The 18,637-nt window shown below is 44.2% G+C and overlaps 1 protein-coding gene across 2 annotated transcripts in view; it reads right to left on the bottom strand.

Moving 5' to 3' along the window:
• AFG1L (AFG1 like ATPase) overlaps positions 1 to 18,637 on the bottom strand; it is a 187,153-nt gene that overhangs the window by 130,934 nt on the left and 37,582 nt on the right. The window contains exon 3 of one of the 2 annotated variants that reach the window (XM_004580338.4): positions 6,958 to 7,009. The exons of the other annotated variant lie outside the window; for it this stretch is intronic. Within the exon in view, the coding sequence (XP_004580395.2) occupies positions 6,958 to 7,009 (52 nt within the window). The remainder of the gene's footprint in view (positions 1 to 6,957; positions 7,010 to 18,637) is intronic. 2 annotated transcript variants of the gene reach the window in all.

The raw sequence follows: 18,637 nt of genomic DNA on the forward strand, positions 1-18,637 counted from the left end.
GAAATCCAAGAACAGCTTAATAAATTTTAAAAGTAGCCATGTGAAGAAAATTAAGAAGAAAAACCATATCATCACAACACTGGAAAAAAGTGTTAACAAACTTCAACTTTATGACAAAAAAGTTTAGAAAGCTGGGAGAAGCATAAAGGATAAACACAAAAATTTACAATGAAAAGAAATTCAACAGTACTGATCATTGGGGTTAAAAAAAAGAAGTCCAGGGTTGGCACCATGGCTCGACAAACAGATCCCCCATCTTCAAGCACCAGCATCCAATATCAGCACTGGTTCATATCCCGGCTGCCCAACTTCCCATTTAGCTCCCTGCTTATGGCCTGGAGAAGTGGCAGAGATTGGCACTGGGACTCTGCACCCACTTGGGAAGACAAAAGAACCTTCTGGCTCCCAGGTTTGGCTCAGCTCAGCTCCCCACTATTGCAGCCATTTGGGGAGTGAACCAATAGGTGCAAGATCTTTCTTTCTCTGTCTCTCCTTCTCTCTGTAAAACCTACTTTTCCAATTTAAAAAAAAAAATTTTAGAAAAAGTCAAAACTGGGAGATATTCACATATATTCAAATGGCTACTATTTTTTTAAAACATAAAAAATCAATTTAGTGAGAAGGTATAAAACCTAGATCTCCTTTGTTTTATCAATGAGAATGATAACAATACTGACACTAGGTAAAAATTAAACACAGAATAATCATATCATCAACCATACAATCCAGTAATCCCACTTATAGGAACCCTTTTATTCAGTAAGACATTGAAATCATGGGTTCGAACAAACACAAATCAGTGCTTATGCTGCATTATTTATAAAAGCCAACAAAAGGTTAAAAAATTCAAGCATCCATCAGTAGGAGAGAGGTCAAACAAAATGTAACATATACATAGAAGCAAATGCCATTCTTTCTTCATATATATAAATATTTTTTTATTGGAAAGAGAAGAGGAGAGACAGAGAGGGAGATTTTCTATCTGATCATTCACTCCCCAACTGGCCACAACTGAACTGATCTGAAGCCATGTTGTGGGCTAAGGAGTTGATTAGCACTCATTAAACTGAGCAGTAACAGGAAATGGGCTTGCGGCTAAGAGCACCCTGTCTAATGGGACTCACTGGCATCCTATTATTTGGATAAAGGGCTTGGGGGAAAGAGTATATAAGGAGTAATAAAGGGAGGCTTCGGAGAGATTTCTACCATCACTGGTCTCCTGTGCCTCATCCCCAGACCCTCGCTGTGTCCACGTTACTGGCTCTGCTGGCCAGAGCAAAGCCAGGAGCCAGGAGCCTCTTCCAGGTCTCCTGCACAGGTACAAGGTCCCAAGGCATTGGGTCATCCTAGACTGCTTTCCCAGGCCACAAGCAGGAAGCTGGATGGGAAGTGGGCTACTGGGATTAGAACTGGCACGCATATGGGATCCTGGCACATGCAGGCGAGTACTTTAGCCACTAGTCTAATGTGCTGGGCCCAAGAATGTCATTCTTTACAAGGAAGGGCATTTTGACACATGCCAGAACACAGGCAGATCTTGAAGATATTTTGCTAAATAATATGGATGAGATAGGGCAGAAATTGTATGAGTCCACTCATACAAGGTTCCTGAGGAGAGTCAAGTCCAGAGAAAGAACGAGAGAAATAACACAGAAAGATAGCTGAAATGTCCTAAAAATTCAATCAACATCACAATGAAAAGAAAAATAATTATGTCACAATTAGAAGTCTGAATAACTGATTATTAGATGAAGTTTAAAATACTGTTAATTTTTTGAAGGTGAACTGGTAGAGGTCATACTTAAATTTTTACTTATTTTGCATTCATCCTTTTCTCATGAATTCCTACTCACATCTGCTTTTCCTAACCTTAATAGAGATCAATGGCTATACCAAAGCAATTATTGATTTTTTTTCACTCCAGCACCAAATAGGGCATAGAGTGAACATGAGATAAGAATGTTCAGTTCGTGATAATGAACAAAACAGAAAAAGACAACAAGGACTGTCCAAAACGCCAAGTTCTTTCAGTAGGACTTTGGATACATATGATGGACAGGATCCTGGCTGGGCCAGTTCAGCAACTCCAGAAGATTTGTGCTTCAAATCACTGTGTGGGCCAGCAGGGTCACTAAAGGTCTCCATCAAACAATAAAAATCTAGTGAAGCATGAAGCTACAATTGCAGTGGCACCCACTCAATTTGGTAAGGAGTCTGGAGAAGTTGCAAGGACAAGTTTTCTGTCTTTTGGGTTTTTTTAAGATTTATTTGTTTGTTTGGAGAGGCAGATTTTTACAAAGAGAATGAAAGAGAGAAAGATCTTCCATTCGCTGATTTATTCCCCAAATGACCACAATGATTGGAGCTGAGCTGATCTAAAGCCAGGAGCTTCTTCCAAACACTTGCAAACACTTGGGCCATTCTCCACTGCTTTACCAGGCTACAAGCAGGAAGCTGGCTGGATGGGAAGTGGTTTGCTGGAGTTTACAGGCAGAGTATTACCTAGTTGAGCCATTACACCAGATCAGTTGACAAATTTAAACAGCAGCCAGCACCAGCAGACCAATGGGAAGCAATGGAAACCAGAGACATGGGGCCAGAGCTTTTCCAAATTGCCACCACAGTTGCAATGGCCACATCATGAAATGAAACGGAACAAAAATGATCAGAATGCATCACGTGTAGGGTGAGATATTCTTCTGAAACTAATTTCCAGGCATAAATGTGCACACCAAGTGCCTATGTAAATCTCTATATGTACATATATAACATTGGGTCAGTGGTAAGAATAACAGCTTCAAGATGCTTCCAAAAAATGTATTTTAAAGCTATTGAGCCAGTTTGTACGATGGGTGAACAAAGACTGTATCTTCCTTTGTTCACCATCACATCTCCAGAAATGATACACTGCATGGCAACAAAGCAAATGTTCAACAAAGACCTGTCAAGGGAATGGAAAAAGGAAAACAGGAGACAGTGATCGGTGAGGAAGAAACCAATACTGATCTTGCTTTAGTCTCTACAGAGCCATACATAAAGCCTTCTACTTTTCTCAGGAAGATTCACAAGGGATTTACATTAAACCCTAACTCTTTAGTTCTAACATTCAAATCCATAAAAAATTAGGAAGCCCAAGAGGATTACTCAAGAGAGCCCCTACCCTCTTACTCAGCCATCACGTTTTATAACAAGCACCTGCAGAAAAAAACTGGAAAACTTGCGGTCCTCCACCACTGCCGCCAAGCCTTACAAAACCATGCTTCCCATTTCCTTACCTTAAAATCAGCCCACCTTTCAACAGTACAAATTAGTACCCACTGTAAAAAGTAAAACGAGAGATGCTAAAATAAAAACGAGTAGAGAAGGAATTGACAAGCAAAATGCACCTTTGTTCTTTTCTAATGTGTCAGAGAAATCATTAACCCTGACATTAATTAATGCTACAGGTTGCTGGCCAAGAGCTGAAACTGGCCAGCATTGTGGCACAAAGGGTTAAGTTACCACTTGCTACATCAGTATCCCAAATGGGACAGAACACCAGTTCACTGCTTCCTATCCAGCTCCCTACTAACACGATAGGGAGAGCAGCAGAAGAAAACCTAAACACTTGGGACCCTGCTGGTCATGTGGGAAACCCAGATAGCGTTTCAGATTCCTGAATGAGACCTGACCCAGCCTCAGCTACTATAGGGATTTAGAGTGAACCAGCAGATGGAAGATCTCTCTCTCTCTCTCCATTTCAAATAAACAAAATAAACCTTTCTTAAGAAAAATTCTGAAACTTTGTCATAAGAAAGCTTGCTAGGGGGCCATCACAGTGCTGTAAAAGGTAAAGTCATTACTTTGGCACCAATGTCCCTTATGGGCACCAGTTTGAGTCCAGTTGCTCCACTTTCTGATACAGCTCCCTGCTAATAAGCTTGGGAAAAAAGTGTACAATATCCCAGGTCTTAGGACCCCTGCACCCATGTGGGAGACCCAGAAGAAGCTCTTAGCTCCTGGATTAGAACTGGCCCAGGCCTGGTAATTACAGCCATTCGGGGAGTAAACCAGTGGAAGAAGATCTCTCTCTTTCTTTCTCTCAGACAGAGAGAGAGTGAGTGTGTGTGTGTGTGTGTGTGTAAAACTCTGCCTTTCAAATAAAAATAAATAAATATTCTTTTAAATAGTCAGCAGTAAAGAGGAAGAGCAGATGATGTCACTGACATACCCCAAAATGAAAAAGGGGCCTGCCTTTCACCACCCATTATGTAAGTATTTGAAACAAAGTAAGCATTACCATCAAGTGTTCATCTCACTTCCCATCTCACAGTTCCTTTCTCTTCCCCTCTCTAACCTCAAGTTGCCACCCACCCAACGCCATGAGAGTCTCCCATGTTACCACAGCTTTTCTAATTCTTCTAAGCACACTGGAGCATTTTTCAAATTATAATTCAACAACTTTAATAGGCTTTACTAGTAATAATAACAATAGTAATAAAAGTCCATTTGTAGAACTGGAAGCAATAGTGTTTTCCTAATGTCTCCATTTATGGTTAAGCGGTTAAGGCAAAAGGAGAAATGATGATGTTGGTTTTAGTAATAAGTGAATCTGAAAGTGAAGGTTCAGGAAGTAACATGCTTGCAGGAGGCCAGGGGTGAGAGCAGACAGCAGGACAGGCTCTGCCAGCAGCAACCAAAGGTGCAGGCTCACAAAGCAGAAGCAACTCCTTGTCTAAACAGCTTTAAAATAGCAAGTACACACTGGTCTCCAACCTATCACCTGGCAAATGGACTCGGAAAAAATAGTTCAAACTCCTTGATTATTTTTTAAATCTGTCAGTTTTGAGCTCTGACAAATTTTAAATAACGTTTATTTTCCACTTCTGTAAGCTATATAATTCTTTTTATTAGATAAGTTTAAGTCTCAAATGCAAAACAGATGGGAAAAGGCATTTGTAGACAAATCAAAAGAGGAGAAAGGCAAGGACTGTTTATCCTTTTCTTCGTTTTTTTTTTTTCTGAGAAGCAAAGAAAGAGCAAGAAAGAGCGTGCGCTCTCCCACCCCCTGGTTCATGTATCAAATACCTGAAATAGCCAGGAGGACGCAGAGGGGATGAAGGTGGTAGCCAGGAATCACTCCAGGTCTTGTGGATGGCAGGGAAATACCTACCTGAGCTATCATGTGCTGCCTCCCAGTGCCTGCATCAGCAGGACGCTGGAATTGGCTATCAAGAACAGTCATGGACATGCCACTTCAATGTAGGACATGGGCACCCATATCAGCAGCTAAACCACTAGGCCAAATGCCCACCATGGTTTTATCTTAAGGTCACTATAACTCAACATTCAATTCCTATTGGTATCTTGTCCTGAAATTTTTACTAAGAAAATAATTCCTGCCACTATTCTTTCCCAACACAAATGTGTTACAGATCTAATGGAGCCTGAAGTATGCTTAGAAATCTGGGTGCAAAACCATCTTTCTAAAGAAAATGGACTTATTTATTTGATAGGCAAGTTACAGACACAGAGTGAGAGATCTTCTGTCCGTTGGTTCACTCCCCAAATGGACACAATAGTTGGAGCTGGACCAGTCCAGAGCCAGGAGCCAAGGGCTTCCTCTGGGTATCTCATGTAGGTACAGAGGCCCAAGGGCTTGGACATTCCTCCACTTCTTTCCCAGGTGCATTAGCAAGGAGCTGAATGAGAAGTAAAGTAGCCAGGACTCAAACTGGCACTTAGATGAGATGTCTGTATTGCAGGCAACAGCTTAATATGCAACACCACAGTGTTAGCCTGGCAAAACCAATCTTCTTAGATGGAAATGGGAATCTTGAGTATACAAAAAAGTAACTGACAATGCTGAAGGCATGGAAGCCCAGTAAAGTGCAGGCCTTCTTCACAACATAGTGAGTGGCAGTAACCAAACAAAGGTGTAAGCCCAGGTGGGGAGCAGTCCTTCAGAGGAAATGAAAGCCAGAAAACAGATTGTTATTGCAGTAGGATTGAAGCCAAAGAAGAAGCAAGACATCACTGACAAGGAAAATCTACAAAGAAAGGAACTCCCTCAGATGGAGCTAACCAATTGCTCCTCTTTTTGGCCCCAAATGTTACCAAAGATATGTTACCACTTCTACATTAAAAGCATCTACTAGCAGGGCTGGCAGGATGGCTCAACTAGCTAGTCCTCTATCTGCAAGCACCAGCATCTCATACTGATGCTGGTTCCTGTCCTACTTGCCTCATTTTCTATCCAGCTCTCTGTGCATGACCTGGGAAAGCAGTGAAAGATGGCCCAAAACCATGGGTCCCTACACCCACATGAGAAACCAAGAAAATGCCCCAGCTCCCAGCTTTGGATCGGCTCAGCTCCAGCCATTGCAGCCATCTGTGGAGGGAACAAATGGATAGAAGATTTTTCTCTCTGTGTCTCTCCTTCTCTCTGTAAATCTGCTTTTCCAATAAAAATAAAACAAATCTTTTTTTTTAAGTATCTACTAGCAACTAAGCTCAAAAAAATTTATGAACAAGTTATTCATCTAAGAGCTTTGGCTGTAAGTAGAATATGAGTGGAAATAAAAAGTTACCTCCCCCCCACAACTTTTTTTTTTTTTTAGAAAATATTAAACAGAGTCAGAGAGCACTGGCTCTGAGCTCCTGATTTACCTATTAATTATCTCTGGAGGATTTGGTCCCTTGAGATCAACTCACTTTGCACATTAAACAACATTTGCACGCTAACCTGCTAACAAACCTCAGCTTATTCAGTAGCCCTACTGATTCCTGAGAAGGCGAAAGCTGAAGACAGCTGCCCTCCTGGCACCTGGTCTCTCCCCCTAAGCTCCTCTGCCTCCTCCTGTTTCCCATCCCCCTGTTGGAGGAGGATGAAGGGATGGACAGGCAGGCACCTTATCCCTGAGTGAGGTTAGAAAGCTTTCTGCATGGCCCACCCAAAACGTGCTTTAACACACTTACCAACATCTCCGTAAACATATAGGCCCCTTGGAGGTTTGCTCCTCGAAAAAAGCTGCAAATCAAGAACAGATCATAAATCTCTACCATGCACATAATTAAAATCACATACAAAGTGTTCCTAACGCTATATCATAGGACCAAGAAGGAGCCGTTACACATATAAGTAAGAAAAAGCTGGATATCAAAAGCCACGAAGCCAGAAAAGTACATTGTTGTAAGAAGAAAGACAATTCTGACACCTGCTACATGCAGGAACTTGAAAGACGTATAGGTGAAATCAGCCAGTTACAAAAAGATATGCATGGTACAATTCCACTCACATGGGGTACTCAGAGTGGTTAGAAACCATAGAGACACAGAGTAGGAAAAACAGCAGACAGAAACTGGTGGCACAGGAAAATGGGGAGGGGTATTTAATTGGCACAGGATGTCCACTCACAAGGTGGATGACAGATGGTGCTGACGGTTGCAGAGCATTGTGAATAAATTTAATATCACTGAACTTTACTAAGACCAATTAATAAGGATGAGTTATGAGACCCAGCAGTTAGGGTGCAGGTTAAGGCATCTACATTCAATATCAGAGTGTTTGGGGTCAATATCAAGCTCTGACTCCTGATGCCAGCCTCTTGCTAACGCAAATCCTGAGAGGAAGATATCATGGCTCAAGTCACTGTGGGTCTCTGCCACTCAAATGATTTTCAATCTAATTTATCTACTCCATCCATCCATCAAATGTGACAGTGAAAAAAACTGACATTTCAAATATGTAGGTTCTCAAAAACCCTCCCACATGGAGGAAAACTAGGGCTCCAGGAACCACAGAGGGTTTCTGGGCCGGAAGTGAACTCTGGAAAAGTGGACGACTACTTGGCGATTACAGTGCACAGAAGGTCCAGGAAAACACCCCAGGAACTGGATTACAGGGCTCCAGACAGGAAACAAAACACAACTGCCCTTCACCTGATAGGATCATCAGCCTGAATAACCATCTCAGATGGGATTCCCTTTATGAGTGACCTTCAACCTTGGCTGCACTTCCCAGGCCCCTACGCAAAAACCAAGGTAAGTCAGAACAGTGTGAACGAGGAAAAGAAAAAAGCAGATGAAAAGCAAAGGTTACATGACTCAGTATTGACCAACATGGCCAATCATTTAGCAGGGAACATTCTCAAAAGCTAGATTTCAGGATCTAGTCCATAGTGCTTTGGATTTTGAATCATAACCTGCCTACTTGTTCCTCTTGAGTTTCTCTATTAAATGCAATCCCTGGTGCAACCATGCAGCTTGTAGATATCTTCACAACGTAGGCCAGGCTAAAGAAATGAGTATTCCACCTGAACAGCCTCTTGCATGTTAACATACTCCAGATATTCTTAAATCTCAACTGCAAGTAAATTTTTGCTCCTACTAAAGCCTCTTAATTTTTTTTCTTTTTGCATGAATCATTAATGCACACTGGTTATTATGTTTTCAACTTGTCAGAAAGAGTGTTGCTTTTTTTTTTTTTTTGATGATGTTTACATAGTTGACCAGGGTGCGAAGGGTCAAGGATTAGGGGAGAGTTGGTGAAAATACTGTTTCCAAATCTTCCCCCTCTTCCTCCTGTATCTGGGAGACGGGGAGAAATTAGGGGAGAAGCCACACCTAGCTTCCCTATCGCCCCAGTAACCACAGATAGGGAGCAGCCACCAATGCTATCCCAGGGTCTCCAATGTGGACCTGCTCCAAGAGTTCTGCTTGAGTGGTTTTGACAATTCCGAAATGCTGTCGAACTCACTGATCCAAAGATTAGAAGATCCTTCCAAGTTCCATCTGCTGACACAGCCCACCCCAAGTCTCCCTTTGTCCAGATATTTGCTGTCAATGCTTGGCTGGGGAAGTTGAGCAATTTGTTCTGTCCTCCATCCTCTGCTATGGTACCAGATGTTCTGCAGGCCCCAGTGGACAGCAACATCCTCCATGTGCATCTGGGCATGCTTTCCACTGCTTCATCTTAGCCACTAAGGAGGTTCAGTTCTGACACATGCACTCCACGGTCAATCCACAGATCCTGTGATTCTCCCATGGTTGGAGTTCTGAGTCCAACAGTTCAGTTGAGGGGATCCCCAAGGAAAACTCTTCTGAGGCAATCCCAGACCTAACTCTTGTATGTGTTTGCTAGTACAGGTCTGGCTAAATATGCCATCCATGTCAGCCTACACACACACTCTGGCAGCTGTAATTGCTAGATCAGTTCTATCTCCAATCCTGTATGTTACATAAACCAATAGATGCTGTGGATGAGCCCAATCCTGCCTGGCACACACTCAGCCCTCACATTCAACAGCAGGAACTGCAGCCTAGTTTCCCAATTTTCACACTAGGCTCACCCCCAGCCTGGCTCTCCCCCAACCCAGCTCACCTGCAAGCCAACAGGTGTTACAGCTCTGCCTGATCTGGTCTGCCCCGGTTCCAATACACATGCTCACCAATGGGAGCAGTGGCCAAACAGGAGAGCCCCCAAAAGCCCCCCTACTGGGCTTGCAACCCCCTGACCCCTCTACCCTGAGTCTCATGTTTGCTGGTGGGTTCTGTGGCCCAGTCTGCCAAGGCCCACCTCACTTCAGCATTAGCTGGTGGGGTGCTGTAGCCTGGTCCAGCCTGGTCTGCCCCGAGCTTCAGCTCATGCTGATGGGTGCAGCCGCCCAGCCCAGCCCAGCCAGTCCCAGTCCCGGCCCTAATGTGGATTGGATGGTATTGCGGCCTGACCTGTCCTGTCCTGTACCCTGTCCTGGTTCTCAGATATGCCAACGGGTGCTACGAACTGGCCCAGCCTGACCTGCTCCCAGACCTGACCCACCATGTATACTGGCGGGCACGGTAACCTGGCCTCGTCTGGGCTGGGCTGTTACCAGCCTTGGTTCTCGCGTTCACTTGCAGGGACTGCATCCTGACAAAGTTCCTCTATCAGGCCTTTTCCCAGTGGCAGATCTCATACACACAGGTGGGTCTCTAGCCTAGACTCAGTCCACCTCTTGTCCTGGCAGGAATAGTGACCTTGCCCAATGGGTCCACACGTGTTCCAGTTCTTACAACACAGTCACACCTGGCCCATGCTCTGACACAGCTCTCACTTGGTTCAGCCGGTGCCAAGACTTAGCCCAGCCCTTCCTACACCCACCCTGGCCCAAGACTTAGCCCAGCTCTCAGTGGGTGCTGGAGTCTAGCCAAGTTTGGCAAACCCCGGGGTCCATCCATGCCCATGCCAAGGGATACTGCAGTTATGACCAGCCCATACTGTTGCCCCTATTTTGGTTCTTGCACTCACCAGTGGGAACCACAACCCAGGGAGGGGTACCACCTTAGCTCTCCAGCCAGGCCTGTTCCCAGCCACAGATCCTGCATGTGCCAGCAGCTGTCCTGACCCAGCTCAACACAGTCCATCTCCCCATCTTGGTCCTTGCCATCGGATGCTGCAGTATGGCCTGTCCCAGCCCAACCCCAATCCAACTCTTGTTGGTTGTCTAGCCCTGCCATAGACTGCTCCCAGCTCTGGCTCATGCAAACCCGTAGATGTGATAGCCTAGCCCAGCCTGACACGCATTCCAGCCTGGCTCCTGCACATGCCATAGTTAAGGTTAGTCTGGCCCTGCCTGGCTTGTCCCTCTCCAGAACTAGCGCACACACTTGCCAAAAAGTGCAGCTACCTTGCGCAGCCTGACCAACACCAGGTCTGAATCACATGTTCACCAGCAGGAGCTATGGCCCACTGGGGGAGTTTTCCAAGTTCTCCTACCAGTCCCATTCCTGAACCCAGATCTTACATGTGCTGGTGGGTAGTATGCCCTTACCCGGCATAGTCTGTTGCCTCCATCCCAACCTTTGTATGAGCTGGTGGATGTTGCAGCCCAACAACAACCAGGTTTCAACATGGAGAGTTCCATGGTTATGCCTAGCTCAGCCTGTCACCACCCCCAGCTCTTAAGCAAACCAGCACAAATTGCTGTTCCACAGGGATGGGTGCACATATCCCCCATAGAATCTGTCCCCGGACCTGGTTCTCGAGTGCTGGTTAGTGTCATGGCCCAGCCTAACATTACCCATCCGTCCCCTGTTCAGATTCTCACTGGCAGGTGCTCGAATCAAGCTTCAGTATGCATCCATGAGTGGTAGTCGGCTGTGATCCACACTAACCAACCCAGCTGAAATCTCCTATGTGGACTGTTGCATCTGTTTGACCCACAGAAGTCCTATGGCTTCCACCCTCCAAATATTTCACTCTCAGTCCCCTCACTTACCTGCAAATATAGTGGCTTGTCAATGGGAGTCCCTCAGAAGTCATTCCTCACCTGCAACATACTCCCTCAGCAGTCTTCCCTCTCACACATCTCCTTACCCCCTTCCCTGATCAATCCATGGACCCCGCACATGGGGAAATTTCCAGGCTCACTCCACCTGCCTGGACACAAAGCCCCACATCTCCCCATGCTCCTGCCAGCAGCATCCCCCAGGCTCCCCACAAGCTTGCACCCCCATCCCCTCATGAGCACAGGGCTGAGCTCAGGCTGGGCCCAGGAGGGTCAGGCAGGGCCAGGTGTGTTGTGCTCTTAATCTTAGAACAGCTTCACATGAGAAAACTGCCATGAAATCTAATAATCAGTGTCCAGAGCAGAAATTTTCTCTACTTTGATGGCCACGACTGCATGACATTTATTTACAAAACTTGAAAGAAGAAAATATTTCTTGTAAAAAGAAATATTAAAAGCTGTGGCAGGAAAATGGATTCCAGATCAGCTGGGATGGAAAACGCTAACATGCAAGATGAGGACTTAACAACTGAAACAAACAATAAGTAAAGGAAATGAGGAAATGAATAAAAATGCAGAAGGCCTTCACAAAACAAAGGAAAAGAACCAGAAGCTTCGCAGTGGAACCCAGCACAACAGCAGCATAGAAAAAGGGGAAGATCCAGAGACACATGTAACTGCAAGCTTGGTGACCTTAAGAAGACATCATGAAGGGAAAAGGGATAAATCCCTGAGTCTATGAAACTATATCATAAAAAATGAAAATTAAAATATATATTTTAAATAATAAATTAAAAAGAAGTCATCAGAAGTATCTGGAAAATCTTGTGTGACCTCATATACTGGTGCTCAAATCTGTCATTTTTCCATTGGAAGAAATAAAGACAGGTATGGAGGGCAGTAGGAGTTTAAAAAAAAAAAAACAAACCAAGGAACATTCTATATTAAGTAACTAGGAATGTGACTGAAATCCATAACTTTTTGTAACACATTTTTGCATTAAGTGGCAGGTTTGGACACAACAGTGAAGACACTACTTGGGACATTCACATTTCATATCAGAGTGTGTAGGTTTGCGTCCCGGCTTCACTTCCCAATCCAGCTTGTTAATGTGAGGCCTGGGAGGCAGCAGTGATGGCTCAAACACATGGGTTCCCACCACTCAGAAAATACTCACACTGATCCTAGGCTCCTGGCTTTGGCTGAGCCCAGCACTGGTGCGACAGGCACTTGAGGAGTGAATAAGAGGGTGGAAGATCTCTGTATATGTCTGTCTGTACCTCTATGCCTCTCAGATAAATTTTTTTAAAGGTTTATTTATTTTTATTGGAAGGCAGATTTACAGAGAGAAGGAGATACAGCCACTGGGACACAAACCAGTGCCGATAGATAGATAGATAGATAGATAGATAGATAGATAGATAGATAGATAGATAAGATAGATAGATTAGATAGATAGATAGATAGATGGATAGATAGATAGATAAACTGGGCCGGGACAGTGGTATATAAGACTAATCCTCTGCCTGCTGCACCAGCATGCCATACAGACTCCAGTTTGTGTCCCAGCTGGTCCTCTGCCAATTCAGCTCCCTGCATGTGGCCTGGAAAAGCAGTGGAAGATAGCCCAAGTTCTCGGGCTCCTGCACCCACATGGGAGACATGGGAAAAAAAGCTCCCGATTCCTGGCTTTGAATTGGCTCAGCTCTGGTCATTGCAGCCATTTGGGGAGTGAACCAGCAAAAGGAAGATCCCTCTCGCTCTCTCTCTGTTTCCTTCTCAAAAACAGCAGAATACTGGCATAACAAACAAGCTGGAACCAGGCACTGCGATTTTGGAAGTGAATGACCTTAACTGGTACATGAGACATTGGCCTCTTAAATTTTTTATTAATTACGATTTCAACGAGAGGCAGGCTCACACGGTTTGCTTCAAGATGACTGTCACACAGGAACCCACATCATTTGCATGCTCCTAATGTATATTTTCACTTCAGTTTCATTACAATTCCTGTTCCCATGCTCTAATTTCCTGTAAGTTATTATATGTCTTAGAAACAACAGGTAACTGTGACACTGACCATGGACATGATCCTTGCATGACTTATCAGTGCTGGTCATTCTCCAAGTACTCTCCTCCCCACAAGAAACCATTTCAGTTTGGTTCCTGAACCTCGGGAGGCTGACCTCACTGGCTGGCATGCTCTTCACAGAAGACAGGGAAGAGGGGATAAAGATGGATCTGATCTTTTTCTCTGGTTCCCTTCAGCTAGGGATTTCAACGGCAGCGCTGCATACCCCTAGGGTAATCAGGTGCCCCATCCTCAGGCCACAGCACCTGCCCCCCTTCTCACCCCTCATCAGGCTCCCCTCTGCCTGCTGCCTTAGACTTGGCCATGCCTCTCTAGGTAAGGGCTTGATTTAACCTTTATATGAAATACCTGCTTGCATTGTCTCCTGCCTACATAAAGACATACACTGAACACTAGACTCAGATTAAAAACTGTTGTTATGGGATGCAGCCAGTGATACCCAGCACCCTTGACAGTGGGCAAATGGAATGTGGCTGTGTCCCACGCCTTCTATTCAAGGCTTGGGCGAGTCTGTGAAGATGTTAATGTTCTTTATATTTCTAAATATGTGCTCTCAAAAGAGTTCCTGAAGGTGGGGCCTAACAGCAATGGAATGTTAATTCCATCCTTAAGGAGAAACCCTCAACTGCTCCTCCCCACCACCTAGGTGTTCCCTCCTGCCCACCTGTGATTCTCACCTATCAGCTGAGAGGGAGCAGTATAGCATTGTTGTGTAGCAACTCCACTCACTAGCCCCCTTAAAGGTTCATGATAGGGAGGGGCTTGCTCTCTTTGTCATGTGCACCCTCGTTGCTCTGGCACCAAACTCTTGGCCTGTCCCAGGACAAGGTATCCTCTTAGCATGGCTCCTGTGTGTATCTGTATTCCTCACCCTCTGTTTACTGTTTAGGTGGGACAATGAAGAAAGCAATGTTAAGATGCTTTGTATTTCTGGTTTGTGTGCTGTCGGGAGTTCCAGGAGGGGTGAGGCCTAGCAGTAGTGGAATGTGGGCAGAGAAGCCAGGGAAAGGTGAATGTCTGCAGCTTTGTTAAGTGTGTCCAGGTTATTCGTTGCATGTCTCTTAGGATAACTTATATTGTTGGGGAAGCTGGGACATAGGTCTTCAGTTTAATGGATGGACTTGAGGGTAATGACCATTTATTCCTCTTGGGGTTACGATTGATTGGATTGTGATTGATTGGATTGTCATATGGAGTTGTGATTTGCTATTTCTAGTGGGCTCTGTTATTACCAAGCTTGGTTAATAAAGACTCCTTAATAAACCTTAGACATGCCTGGCGTGATATCGCTCATACCCCACAACAGTGTAAAATGAATACATTTTTCTAATGATCGGTTACAAGATTTGTCCTAGTTTAACCTAAGGAATTTGTTGATTCTCTGTTTTGTTTTAATTCTTTTTCGAGACAAAACAAATTTATTAGTCCTGGAGAATTTTAAGTGTTTAAGAATCAAAGCATCCCTGAATCAAAATGACATATATCACAGAGCCAGTGCAATGGCTCAACTAGTAATTCTTCCACCTTTGAGCGTCGGTATCCCACATGGGCACTGGTTTGTGTCCTGGCTGCTCCACTTTCAATTCAGCTCCCTGTTTATGGCTTGGGAAGGTGGCAGAGGATGGCCCAAGGTCTTGGATCCCTGCACCTGCATGGGAGACCTGGAAGAAGCTCCTGGCTCCTAGCTTTAGATTGGCTAAGCTTCACACTGGCTATTGTGGCCAATTGGGGAGTGAACCAGTAGATGGAAGTTACTCTCTCTCCCCTTCCCTCTGTAAATCTATCTTTCAAATAAAAATAAAATTAAAACACACACACATTTGTGACTAAGTGAGTAGTTTGCATAGAGCTGGATCCGGAGGTCACATGACCTGGAAATGAGGTTTCAGGAAAGAATTTATAAAGTAGGAAAATGATACTTTTTCTAGTGGGTTTTTGATAAAACATACAACGATGCTGCCATTTAGAATGTGCTCAGCATTAACGGAATGGCAGAAGAGGACTGGGGCAGAATCCAAAACATTCAGGTGCAAATCCTCGGTCTGCTACTTATTAGATAGGGGGCCCTGGATAAGCCACATCAACTTGCCAACGAGCTGTTCCCTTATCTCCAGGGTGCAGGCCACAGCCAGGGGGAGCGGCCCACTCACTGCCTACAAGGCACACTCAGTCACTTGGAAGATGGCAAACTCCGCGTGCTCACTGATACTTGTTAACGCCCAGTCTTGTGGACCATGAGAAATGAAGGAGCACACACTTTGTGGTACACACCCCTCAACGATCTGACCACACTGTCAGTAAGCTCAACGGGTTTTACTTCAAAGTTTCTAACCAACCAATCAATAACACACTTAAAAATACGTGGCACATCTTCCAACACAGTGCATTTGTCAAGGCATTAAGGAAACCTCAATAAATTTCGAAGAATTAAGTGTACTGTAGCCACAATGTTAGAAGATTATAAATAAGATCATAAATAAATGATGGCAGGATAGCTAAAAAAAATAAATGAAACAAAAATCCTCATGCTAGGATATCTGTCCTCCTAAGACCATCACCCAGATAGCTGCAGATTGATGGGAAAAGTCTCACAGTCCGTGGAGGCAATTCTCTCACGCACCCCTCCACACTGTCTGTACTGCACTTGCCCTGGTTAGTTAACTGTGTCTGCAGTGGTTCTCTGCAAGCTTCTCAGCTCTCCTCAAGCTGCATACTCTTTCCCATGAATTCACCAGGTGTCCCCTTACTTCTTCACAAAAAGAAAGCAGAAGGAATGAAATTGCAACTCCCATATGAAATCCCACATCTGAACTCTTCCTTTCCTCCCTTCCTCCTCTTCCTCTCCGCTCTTGTAGCAACTGTTAGATTTCACCCTGTCACACACACATACACACCCCTTCTCAGGAATCACTCCTTCTTTTGTAGTCTTCATCAACATTTTTAATAAATATCTTCCTATTCATTTCTACAGTCTTAAAGTTTAAGATCTTACAGGCAAGCCATACAGTCATAACCCATCAAGTAGAGATACATGTAAAACAATGAAATTAAAATTTTTCAGTTTGGAAAAGCATGTAAGAAAGGTAAAAGAGTCAACAACAGATGAGAGGGGAATGCGTCAAGTATTATAAACAAGAACTTGCTTCCTCAATAAACAAGCAGCTTTAGAAAAGTCAGTAAGAAAAATAAATGCAACTAGCTTACACTTTGAAACAACTCTTAATTTCATTCATAGTAAAAGACACGTGGCTTCAAATTACAGTGAAACACTGCCACAACAAATATCTAGAAGTCTGGGAGGACAGAGTATTGTCAAAGAGGCAGGACAAGAGGCAAGCTCATCAACTACTGAGTATCAGTTGTTGCGATGTCTTTTGACTCAATCTGGCATTGTCCGTTAGACTATAAAGTAAATATAACCTGAACAGTTCCTAGTGGAAAACCCTCTTGAGTCCATTAAAAAGACACATTGGAATATTCCTATATTATACCAAAAAGTCTGATGGAGGGTGCTCTACCAGACAGAGTGCTTTTTTTTCTAAGTGTAGAATAAAGTATATCTCACCTAATAAGAAATAGGCTTTGTGGGAATTCACATACTTCTGTGAGTTGATAAAGGTTTGGGAATATTTCAGGGGCTGTTGCTGTGGCACAATGAGTTAAGCTGTTATCTGCAGCAGGAGCATCCCCATATAAGCACTGGTCTGAGTTCTAGCTGTTCCATTATTGATCTAACTCCTTGCTAATACACCTAGAAAAGCAGTAGATGGCCCAGGTCCTTGGGCTCCTGACATTGGTGTGGGAGATCTGAACAGAATTCCTGTGTTCTGGATTCAGTTTGGCCCAGCCGTGGCTGTTGTAGCCATTTGGGAGTGACCCAGTAGATGGAAGACTCATTTTTACTCTCTTTCAAATAAACAAAACTTTTTTTAAATGGCCCTTTCATAAGACGCTAAAGCAGTAGTACATCAGGCTAATCTTCTGCCTGAAATGCCAGTATCCCATATGGGTGCAGGTTCGAGTCCCTGCTGCTCAATTTCCCATCCAGCTCCCTGCTTATGGCCTGGGAAACCTTAGGTCCCTGCACCCATGTGGGAGACCCAAAAGAAGCTCCTGGCTCCTGCCTCCTGGCTTTGGATTGGCTCAGCTCTGGCCGTTGCAGGCATCTGGGGAAGTGAACCAGTGAATGGAAGATCTCTCTCTCTGTCTCTTCTATCTCTGTAAATCTGTCTTTCAAATAAAAATAAATCAATCTTAACAAAATGGCACTTTAGAGAAGAATAGCTAGTGCTTGCATTTGAGGACCCCTAAACCATAGCACAACAATAAATAAATAAAATTTCAGCTGATGACAGACTTTAACAACCTTATGTAACATGGAGCATTGGCAAAGGAGTGGCATCTGAAGGATGGAAAGGCAGAGCCAACAGTGGCTGGGAGAAAGGCGCTCTGATGAGGACTACCAGCAAGGATGGAGGGATGCTCAGGAGAACATGGGCAGACAACAAGAGAATGAAGTAGACATCAGATATTGGAAGGTCATGTACACCCACTCCTATTGCCTACCTCTCCCCTGCAGACAGGTATTGTACTCCACGGAAGCTTCTCAGACCAGCATACAATTTAGGAATTCCATGCCAACAGGGAACCTTTCTCATCCACTGTGTATAGCCAACAGACCACACAGAACACAGCCCTCAATTCCAAACACTGTCATATTTTAAGTTTCCTGTTGAAGTTCAAGCTCTAGACCAGCATTGTGCCATAGCTTATAAAGCTGCTGCCTGTGGTGCCAGGATCCCACGTGGGGATCAGTTCCTGTCCCAGCTGTTCCACTTCCGACCCAGCTCTCAGTAAATGGCCTGCAAAAAGCAGCAGAAGATTGTCCCAAGTGTTTGAGCCCCTGCCACCCAGGATGAAGCTACGGCTTGTTCGGGCCCAGTTTTGGCCACTGTAGCCATCTACAGAATAAACCAAGGGATGGAAGATCTCTTTCTCTCCCTCTTCCCCCAGGTCCACCAGTGTCTCTCTCTCGCTAACTCTGACTTTCAAAACAAATAAATAAATAGATCTTTAAAAAATTTAGAAAGGACCTCCTCATGGCAGACATATAGACTTAAGCACTTAGCACTCATAAAACAACACACCAGTAAATAATGAATGGTAGTGGAATACACACCAAAATATGCCACTTCAGCAAGGAAAAGGGGGTTTATCCCTAATAAATTTTGTGTGTGTTTGCGATTACATAGGTTAAATAGAGTAACCAGTACACATTAGTGAACAAACAGTTCCTGCT

This window comes from Ochotona princeps, chromosome 1 (genome assembly GCF_030435755.1).
Source record: "Ochotona princeps isolate mOchPri1 chromosome 1, mOchPri1.hap1, whole genome shotgun sequence".
Classification (NCBI taxonomy): Eukaryota; Metazoa; Chordata; class Mammalia; order Lagomorpha; family Ochotonidae; genus Ochotona; species Ochotona princeps.